Source organism: Durio zibethinus, chromosome 16, assembly GCF_047325235.1.
Source record: "Durio zibethinus cultivar Kanyao isolate XHJ-2024 chromosome 16, ASM4732523v1, whole genome shotgun sequence".
Classification (NCBI taxonomy): Eukaryota; Viridiplantae; Streptophyta; class Magnoliopsida; order Malvales; family Malvaceae; genus Durio; species Durio zibethinus.
In genome coordinates this window covers 7,023,126-7,032,662 of record NC_143177.1, presented here as the reverse complement: position 1 = coordinate 7,032,662, position 9,537 = coordinate 7,023,126, and the positions used below count along the sequence as shown (strand labels likewise).

The following is a 9,537-nucleotide window of genomic DNA, read 5'->3' as shown; positions in this document are numbered from 1 at the left end:
TTGACTAAATATAAGAGATTTTTTTGAAGAAAAAAAAATGAAAGTGTTATATTAATTTTATTATAGAAGACAAAGAGGTGCAAATTAAAAAAAAATAATTTCATTCAATGAAAAATTTTATTTATTTTATTATTTTTCTCAATAATACTATTTATTATATATTTAAAAATTTGTCAAACCTTTTATTAAAAATTTAACTTTCTAGAATATGTAAGTTGAATTTATGTTTATTTTATATATGTATATATATATATATATATATGTATATATATATATATATCATAACTTTGAAGACTTGGATATAGCTATATAAACAATAATAAGTTTTGTGTGTATAATGTATACATATTTAGATAATTAAAATTAATCATGCATCACATAAGTTATAAATTAATTTATATTATATCAATGAGATTTTAGTTTAGTGATAGAAAGAAAGCCCTATAATTTTAAGGTTTTAAATTTAGGTTATGCTCTAATATTTGATTGTTTAGTTAAATTATAGTTTATTAATTAATTATTTAATAATATAATAATTAATTATATGAATATAATATTTTATTATAAATATAATTTTAAAAAAAGCTAATTTATATTATAAAATAAAATACAAATTCAAATACATCATTATGAAAATTTATCTTCCTATCAATTTCATAAAAGTGGTATAATTAAAAGGAAAAGATGAATATTGAGCCCAAGCCAATATACCCTTTTAAAACCCTAGTGCGTTCTGGTTTTCACGCACTATACTAACTGTCGTCGGATTCGCATGCTCTTTCTCTTCACTCTCATATCCTTATCAGTTTCCTCAGGTCACAATTTCTCCTCCAGCCTCTTACACGCTCTCTACAGTAAACAACAACGGTCGATGGCCGCAGCCGAGGAATCGCTCCGCAAAGCTCTAGCCGAGAAGCAATCGGCTGTAGAAGCGCAGGGCGACGCGGTGAGAGCACTGAAAGCGGCCAAGGCCTCGGAGCGGGAAATTGACGCTGCAATCGCGGCCTTAAACAGCTTGAAGCTGGAGAAATCTTCGATCGAGAAGCAGCTCCAAGCTGCCGTTAGTGGTAACGATGGAGATTGCGCTCTTAGCAGGGAAGCCTTCCGTCAAGCCGCTGTAAATGCTTTAGAACGGCGTTTGTTTTACATCCCGTCTTTCAAGATTTATCGGGGTGTTGCTGGGCTTTATGACTATGGGCCGCCCGGTTGTGCCGTTAAATCCAACGTTCTTGCTTTCTGGCGTCAGGTATGGTATTCCTATAGCTCTAGCAAGTTTTAAGATGTTTATTTATTTTGACAGCAATTGTGAAGAATCAAGCCAAATGCGGATGTTTATTTAATGGATGATATATATAAAAATTGATTGGATTCGGAGCTGTTTCTTGTTTCAATTATTTCAAAGCAAATTAAAGCCATTGTGATAGTATTACTTGCATAGTTTCGTCGATGTAAGATCATAATGGACAATTATATACTAAAGCCAAAACAGTTCCAATTTACCTTGTTTGAATTACCTCTTTTTTCAGCACTTTGTCCTTGAGGAGAACATGTTGGAGGTTGACTGTCCATGCGTGACACCTGAGGTTGTCCTAAAGGCATCTGGTCACGTGGATAAATTTACTGACCATATGGTTAAGGATGACAAAACTGGGACTTGCTATCGAGCTGATCACTTGCTTAAGGATTTCTGCAATGAGAAGCTTCAGAAAGACCTCAGCATCGGTGCAGAGAAGGCTGCTGAGCTTAAACATGCACTTGCTACATTGGACGATCTTTCGGCTGAAGAGCTAGGTGCAAAGATCAAAGAGTATGGTATTACTGCACCAGACACTAAGAATCCTCTCTCTGAACCTTATCCATTCAACTTAATGTTCCAAACATCAATTGGTCCATCTGGTTTGAGCCCTGGGTAAGTGTTTTTAATTTGGTATGTAGTTTGTGAAATCTGTGGGCTCTGATTTTCAAAACATGTATTTTACTTATTTTACTGGTGCCAGAGTTTGCTGACTTCATGATATTTTTTCCGTAATTGTTCAACATGAATGTAGCATCATATCTAAAGAGTCATGTGTCATTTGGTCTGCTGCAGGTATATGCGTCCTGAAACAGCACAAGGAATATTTGTGAATTTTAAAGACTTGTACTATTACAATGGGAACAAGCTTCCCTTTGCTGCAGCCCAAATTGGTCAGGCTTTTCGAAATGAGGTCTTAAAATCTGTTTTTGAATCTGAAAAAGATGTCAATTTATGCCCTTGTTGGATTTTTTTTTTCTGTCTTTCTAAACTTGCTGCCATTGTGCAACTGAGATTTTTCCAACTAAAGTTGTCTCATCTCTCCTGCTATATGCTGCTGGTGTTTATCGGTTTATTGCTTTCTAGGCTATTAAGATGGTTGTCCTCATTAATGCACATTAAATTATGTAAAGTGGGAGAGATTTCAAATCTGATGACACAATTTCTATATGTACAGATATCCCCTCGCCAAGGGCTTCTGAGGGTTCGAGAATTCACTCTAGCAGAGATTGAGCACTTTGTTGATCCTGAAGACAAATCTCATCCAAAATACTCTGAAGTTGTTAACTTGGCGTTCCTGATGTTCCCAAGGGAAGAGCAAATGTCTGGCCAATCTGCAAAGAAAGTACGCCTTGGTGATGCAGTTTCAAAGGTTGGTTGAAACTTGACCATTTCTTTTTTTTCTGTTTGCATCTCTCTTCGTACCCTTTTGTGATGGTGTTGTGCTTCATTGCTGTTTAGGGAATTGTCAACAATGAAACCCTTGGCTACTTTATTGGGAGAGTTTATCTCTTCCTAACTCGCCTTGGTATAGACAAAGACCGTTTACGGTTCCGGCAGCATCTTGCAAATGAAATGGCCCATTATGCTGCCGACTGTTGGGATGCTGAGATTGAGTGTTCATATGGTTGGATTGAATGTGTTGGTATTGCAGATAGGTCTGCTTATGACTTGCATGCTCACTCGGTAAGATCTTGGTTTATGTCTTCATCTTAACTGTCTTTTCTTTGTTAAGGTGATCATTTAAAAATATCTTAATAGCAGAATTTATGAGGGTAAGCTGGTCAGCTTAGTTGTATTTAGGAGTTTCAGATTAAGAGTGTACTATGAGACACAAAGAAGGGCTACGACTAATTTTATCATAACAAATCTGGTGCTTATTCATCCAACTGGTGTGACTTGTTAGCTACATTAATGAGTAAACTGATACCCAGCCTTGCTATCAAAAGCTAGATAAAACAGGAAAAGAAAGACTAATATTTTTTTTTGAAAGAAAAGAAAGACTAATACTAAACCTTATTTTCTACCCAAAAATCGTGTACTAAATGGTTATAATATTCATGCAGCGTCATTTTGTTTTTATGTCAGGAGAAAAGTGGTGTTCCGCTTGTGGCTGCTGAGAAATTTTCAGAACCTAGAGAAGTGGAGGTATTTTTGCTGATTACCCATATTGTTGTCATATATTAGTGCTAATGTTAAGATCACATGACTTATAAGTTCATAATACATCAAAAGATCCTAGTGCTAGTGTTTGAAGTTATAAGTAAATTGACTCATGGTTCATATATTCAGAAACTGGTTATTGCTCCTGTGAAGAAAGAACTGGGCCTTGCATTCAAGGGAAACCAAAAGAATGTGGTTGAAGCTTTAGAGGTAAATGATAAAATAGATTTTTGACCATCTAATATTTCATTTCATGTGCTGGCTGCCCATGTCACTGTAATGCATGAATTTCTTCTGTTTTTAGGCAATGAATGAAAAAGAAGCTCTGGAAATGAAGGCTGCTATGGAATCCAAAGGGGAGGTGGAATTCTATGTCTGCACTCTTGGGAAAAATATACCCATTAAAAGGAATATGGTCTCAATTTCAAAGGAGAAAAAGAAAGAACACCAGAGAGTGTTTACACCATCAGTGATTGAACCATCCTTTGGAATTGGACGGATAATTTATTGCCTCTTTGAGCACTCTTTCTACACAAGACCAAGCAAAGCTGGGGATGAGCAGTTAAATGTTTTCCGGTTTCCTCCCCTTGTGGCCCCTATCAAATGTACTGTGTTTCCGCTAGTTCAAAACCAACAATATGAGGATGTTGCCAAAGTTATTTGTAAGTCATTGACAGCTGCTGGAATCTCACATAAGATAGACATCACAGGTATGTGACTAGGATGAATGATAACTCTTTAATCTTACTTGCATGTTCCTGCATAGATATGCACAGAATCTTAATCCCGCATTCATTCATATAAGTATTTTTCTTTAAACCTCCCTTTGCTCGTGCAGAAAAATTTTTCTGGCCAATAAACTTCTGCTTAAAATGGTTCAGGAAGTAAACTGAAAAATCAAGTCCTCAGTTGACATATTCGACTTCAACTTATATATGCTACTATAGCAATATTCTTGTTTCTATAATTTGAGAGCCAGCCATTTCAATCCTATGAGTTATTTGTGAATTTCAACTCATCCCTTTTTCCCTTCTGATATTTACAGGTACCTCAATAGGTAAAAGGTATGCAAGAACGGATGAACTTGGTGTACCGTTTGCCATAACTGTTGATTCAACGAAAGATGTGACAATCCGGGAGAGAGACAGCAGGCTCCAAGTCCGTGTTGATGTGGAAGAGGCAGCATCTGTTGTTAAGTCTGTTACTGATGGACAGAGAACATGGGAAGATGTGTGGGCAAATTTCCCGCATCACACGTCTGGGTCGGCGGATGATCGAGTCTTGAGGGATTCCAGCACACAGTTGTTGACATAATAACACAATATTCAATTTGGAGTTTCTTATAATTTTCATGATGAATTCAAGGGTCTACGGTATTAAAAGATCTGAATTTACATTTTGTACCCAATAATCTGTTCATGTATCTGAAGTACTGCATGTTGATCTTCTTGTTACTTTGTTGTAGGATTTTCAATTTTGACATAATTGTTTCGTGGCTGATTTGGATGACAGTATTAAATTTTGAAAGTGGATCTAAAGCTATATAATAAGTATAGCCATATACGAAATGTCGGTATCAGTGGAAAGGTTTTCTTTTTTTTTTTTAATTCATAATTTTAAATGATAGATTTTTATATAATTCTTTGCTGTGATGTAACTTGTTACGGTAAAAGAATTTTAAGTGAAATAAAATTCGTGCCCGGCCACTTCTGAAGCTACTAAACTCGTTATTCAGCTGTAAAACGACAACGTAGCATATGAGCACATTCAAAAACATAAAAAACGACATGTCGTTTCGCTTCCGCTATAAAGGCATTTCTTCATGGCATATTAGGATACTGCCAGACAATTCGTCCCTTCGTTCTGGTAGAGCTGTTAAAATTTCAGGGTAGAGAAGTACTCCGTCGAAACCCTAAGCAATCAAATAAGATCGAAAGATGCTGAAAATTGCAGGGAGGAGGTTCTTGTCTCTTCCATGGAGGTCCTGCTCTACTCTCTCTCAGTACTATCGCCTTAATGATGGAGTCAGTGTAGCTTCTGAATCATCTTCCATTTCCAGATCCGTTCCTTCTCTTTCTCCCTTCTCCTTCAATTCTCAGCTTCCGAATCTAATCAGAGGTTTAAGTTTTCTCCCTTTTAATTTTTTAACTTTCCAAATTTATACGGTTCTACTTGTGTCCATGACCTATCTGCTTGATTTCTTCCTTCTCTATTCTTCTTTTCGATGATATTGTTGCTTTTATGATATACTAGATTTGATTTTTGCTTTAATTGCAGCTAAGTTGAAGAATATAGAATTAAACAACTTGGTTTTTGGACTTTCAATATTTGTTTATTTATCATTAAATTCCTCATCATGTCTGGCAAATGATTTCAAACTGAATTGTAGGATATGCACTACTTGCATTTGGTAGCTTTTGATGTTGCAGAATTAGTTATTCTTGTGTGAAGATGTACGCATTCATTTATGCTTTATTAAATTAAATTTGAGTGTAATCTTGTTCTTCTACATTGTGTTTATACTTGATATTCAATGAAAGTATGAATAAAAAATGGAAAGTAAAGAAACTAATGCTCCTTTGCAAGTGAGAAGCACCCACCTACATGCACGTGGATTATTTTATGATGGGACATTATTTTTCACATTTCAAGTCACTGTTATACTTCATGTTAATATATTCAGAACATTCATGAGTTCAATTAGATCATGTGCCATTTAAATAGCAATGTTGTTCAGAGAAAAGCCGTTGACCTTTGTGCTGTAATGTTGTTATGTTATCATGCTGCAATTTATGATATGTAAAAGTTGCCAACTTTGGTGAAGGCCTGAAAACTTGTGCCTGTATGCTTGGGTTTCTTTCTCTTTTTTTTTTCCCTTATAGATTACATGATATGCGAACCTGATACTTTACCTTGAGAATGCTTACATGTTTGGTTCATGTCCACTGGCTGTATTGTAACTTGTAAGCAATATTATGTGTTTTTGTAATAGCATCTGACAGTTGTTTTACCTTCTTCCAGGTTTGTCTTCCGAAGCACTCACCCAAGGACATGATATGGGAATGATCTCAGGTCTCCCTGCTACTATGGCAGCTGTGAAGAACCCTACTTCAAAAATCATTTACGATGAGTATAATCATGAGCGTTTCCCACCTGGCGATCCCAGCAAGCGTGCATTTGCTTATTTCGTCTTGACTGGTGGTAGGTTTGTTTATGCCTCCTTAATACGTCTTCTGATCCTCAAGTTTCTTCTCAGCATGTCAGCCAGCAAAGATGTCCTTGCCCTTGCCTCCCTTGAGGTTGACCTCTCTAGCATTGAGCCTGGGACTACTGTTACTGTCAAGTGGAGAGGGAAACCCGTTTTTATCAGGCGTAGAACCGAAGATGATGTCAAGATGGCTAACAACGTTGACATTGCATCCCTTCGTGACCCCCAGGAGGATGCAGTCAGGGTTAAGAATCCAGAATGGCTTATTGTTGTTGGTGTCTGTACCCATTTGGGGTGCATTCCCCTGCCAAATGCTGGTGACTTTGGTGGTTGGTTCTGCCCATGCCATGGCTCACATTATGATGTGTCTGGTAGGATCCGCAAGGGGCCAGCACCATACAATCTAGAGGTACCCACATACAGCTTCTTGGACGAGAACAAGTTGCTAATTGGGTGAGAATTTATGCAAGATTATTTTTTGTGGAGCAGTAGTCTTGCTGCAAAATGTCATGGTAGTATTTTTCTCGACACATGAGGACTGAATTTATTATGTTTTTCTGGATTTTGTATCTGCTGCCTGTCTTAAGATGGGCAGAGGTTCTGAATAATAAAACAGAAGATTTGTTGAGCATTTTCAGTTTTAACGTTGCCTATACATACACACACACACACACACACACTCTGGCGTTCCTAGAACATATCTTATGTCATGTGAAATTATGGTGATGAATGAGGAAATCATTTGTGTTTAGATGACTAGTATAGCTGGAAGTTTGAGGAATGCCTCATTTACGAATGAGGGCATTTTTGCACGGCATGTATTCAACCATACCAGGGTGCAAAGGGGATCCGTCCTCTTTGAGTAAATCATAAAACCCAGTAACCTCTGTACTGCCAACACCACATATTATACATGCAAAGCATAGACGGAGAAGGGAATAGGAAAGAAACTTTTATATTAATTTAAACTTCATAAATATTCAAGAGTATACATATCTATAATGTCAATAGTGTTTTATAAAAAGATTAAGCCCCTTTGAGGTTAAGGTGATGATATAGAATATAGATTTGAAATTTCCTTGTTATCTAGTTCTTCAGCCATGCCTACAAACTGTCGTGCCACAAAAAGAAAACTAGCAGTCCTGTAACGACAGTTTGCATCCATATGTATCTGGAAGTTGGCTATAATCAATGTCCCTAAGAAAAGTGGATTTCTGCTTTTTGCTCTCCCAAAAAAAAAAAAAAAATCTCTGCAAAATGATTTGGAAATTACGCAATCGGAATTATGCAATAGTTGAGAAATGAACTAAAGAATTATTGAGATAAGTGGTTTAAGTACATCCTAAATTCACACCCTCATCAACACCAATCTCGTAAATTCTGGTTTTAAATATATATACATCATGTTAAACCAAAACGCATGGCACTGACGATGTTGAACCTTTCCTTGGCCAATTGTATCTTGATGTCATAAATTTGTCTTTGTCAATACTTCTTCACCTTCCCGATTATTGTATACAAAGCCACGACAATATGGGTGCTTTAAATGTTGACATCTAATTTTGTCTTAATAAGATCATGTGAAGTGCATAAAATTTAACTTGATTCAAATTTAATATTTATTTAATTTTGATAAATTTTTAAAATCAAAGTTGGAGCCAATTTGATCCAAATCCTTAAGGTCAAATCTGACCAAAATTAGTCAAATGAAATCAAACTTAATCAAAATTGATAAAAAAAATCAGTCCAAACAAATGAATCTTGGATCAATTCTTAAAATTCACAAGCAAATGAAAACCAATGTGATTAAGATTGAAAATTTTGATTTTAAAGCACTAAAAACCTTGATTATATCTTGAGAATGGTAAAATTATGAAAATGCATTTTATGAGTATTTTCATAATTTAGTCTTCTTAAAATCGAATTTTCATGAAACTTTTCATATCATAATTCAATATTTTTAGAGGATTTTTGATGTATTAAAAATCTAGATCATACCTTGATAGGTGTGAAATTACAAAAATACCCTTAGAGGTATTTTTGTAATTTGACTTTTCTAAGATTGGAAATTTGCGAAACACTCTAGATCATTATCTGATATTATTTGACGATTTTTAAAATTTTGAAAACCTTGATCGTATCTCAAAATGTATAAATTACCAAAATACCCTTTAGGAGTAATTTCATAATTTAACTTTCTTGAAATCAATTTTTTATGAAACTTTTCAGATCATGTTTTTATAATATTTGATGATTTTTGGTGCATTCAAAACTATAGCAGTACCTTGGGAGGTTTGAAATTACTAAATACCTCTTAGGGGTAATTTTGTAATTTGACATTTCCAAGGTTATATTTTTACGAAATTTTTAAATTTTAATTTCATAATATTTCATGATTTTTGGTGCTTTAAAATCTTAAAATAAACATAAGAGCATTGATTTTTTAAAAAATGACCTAAAGATCAAAAACTTTTTAATTAAGGTAAAATGATTTTTTCACTTGAACCCAAGAACTTTAAAATTCTAACCTTTGGCAATGAGCATCTTAGGCCATTGGATTATTTTGGGAATCTTGATTTAAGAGTGTAAGTTTGCTCTTTGCAATAAAAAATAAGGGAGAAATGTAAGCCATTAGATGGTTTTTGATCAAAGGGCCAATATTTAATCTTGAAGGATATTTTTTTATCTTCTTCATGGGTCATTCACGTGGAGAATAAAGGGGAAGAAGGTTGGACAGTAACGTGAAAAAAGGAAGAAAAAATAGAGAGTTTTTGAATGCTTGGAGAAGGTATAATCCTTTCGTGCATTCCATTGCATTTTTACTATATTTTCATAACATTTTCATTTTAGCTTTTTTATTTTTTTTTTGAGA

At 35.0% G+C, this 9,537-nt stretch overlaps 2 protein-coding genes across 2 annotated transcripts; both read left to right on the top strand.

Annotated features, from left to right (window-relative positions):
* The first annotated feature begins 632 nt into the window (after positions 1 to 632).
* Positions 633 to 4,984, top strand: LOC111290744 (glycine--tRNA ligase, mitochondrial 1-like). Its single transcript, XM_022882197.2, has 9 exons — positions 633 to 1,246; positions 1,527 to 1,909; positions 2,090 to 2,207; positions 2,472 to 2,666; positions 2,756 to 2,980; positions 3,383 to 3,442; positions 3,587 to 3,667; positions 3,762 to 4,167; positions 4,503 to 4,984. The coding sequence occupies exons 1-9, from the start codon at positions 773 to 775 to the stop codon at positions 4,769 to 4,771; spliced, it is 2,211 nt and encodes a 736-aa protein (XP_022737932.2). The 5' UTR covers positions 633 to 772; the 3' UTR covers positions 4,772 to 4,984.
* A 297-nt stretch (positions 4,985 to 5,281) lies between these two features.
* On the top strand, positions 5,282 to 7,296 carry LOC111290753 (cytochrome b-c1 complex subunit Rieske-4, mitochondrial-like). The gene is made up of 2 exons (XM_022882215.2): positions 5,282 to 5,575; positions 6,479 to 7,296. Exons 1-2 carry the CDS (start codon positions 5,395 to 5,397, stop codon positions 7,120 to 7,122), a joined length of 825 nt encoding a protein of 274 aa, XP_022737950.1. The 5' UTR covers positions 5,282 to 5,394; the 3' UTR covers positions 7,123 to 7,296.
* Positions 7,297 to 9,537: the final 2,241 nt, after the last annotated feature.

Bases quoted from the DNA above. Each gene is read 5' to 3' on its own strand.
- LOC111290744 (XM_022882197.2), top strand. From the start codon at position 773: ATGCTCTTTCTCTTCACTCTCATATCCTTATCAGTTTCCTCAGGTCAC. The intron at 2,208-2,471 runs GTCTTAAAATCT...CTATATGTACAG, and splicing joins GTCAGGCTTTTCGAAATGAG to ATATCCCCTCGCCAAGGGCT. The intron at 3,443-3,586 runs GTATTTTTGCTG...TCATATATTCAG, and splicing joins CAGAACCTAGAGAAGTGGAG to AAACTGGTTATTGCTCCTGT.
- LOC111290753 (XM_022882215.2), top strand. From the start codon at position 5,395: ATGCTGAAAATTGCAGGGAGGAGGTTCTTGTCTCTTCCATGGAGGTCC. The intron at 5,576-6,478 runs GTTTAAGTTTTC...ACCTTCTTCCAG, and splicing joins GCTTCCGAATCTAATCAGAG to GTTTGTCTTCCGAAGCACTC.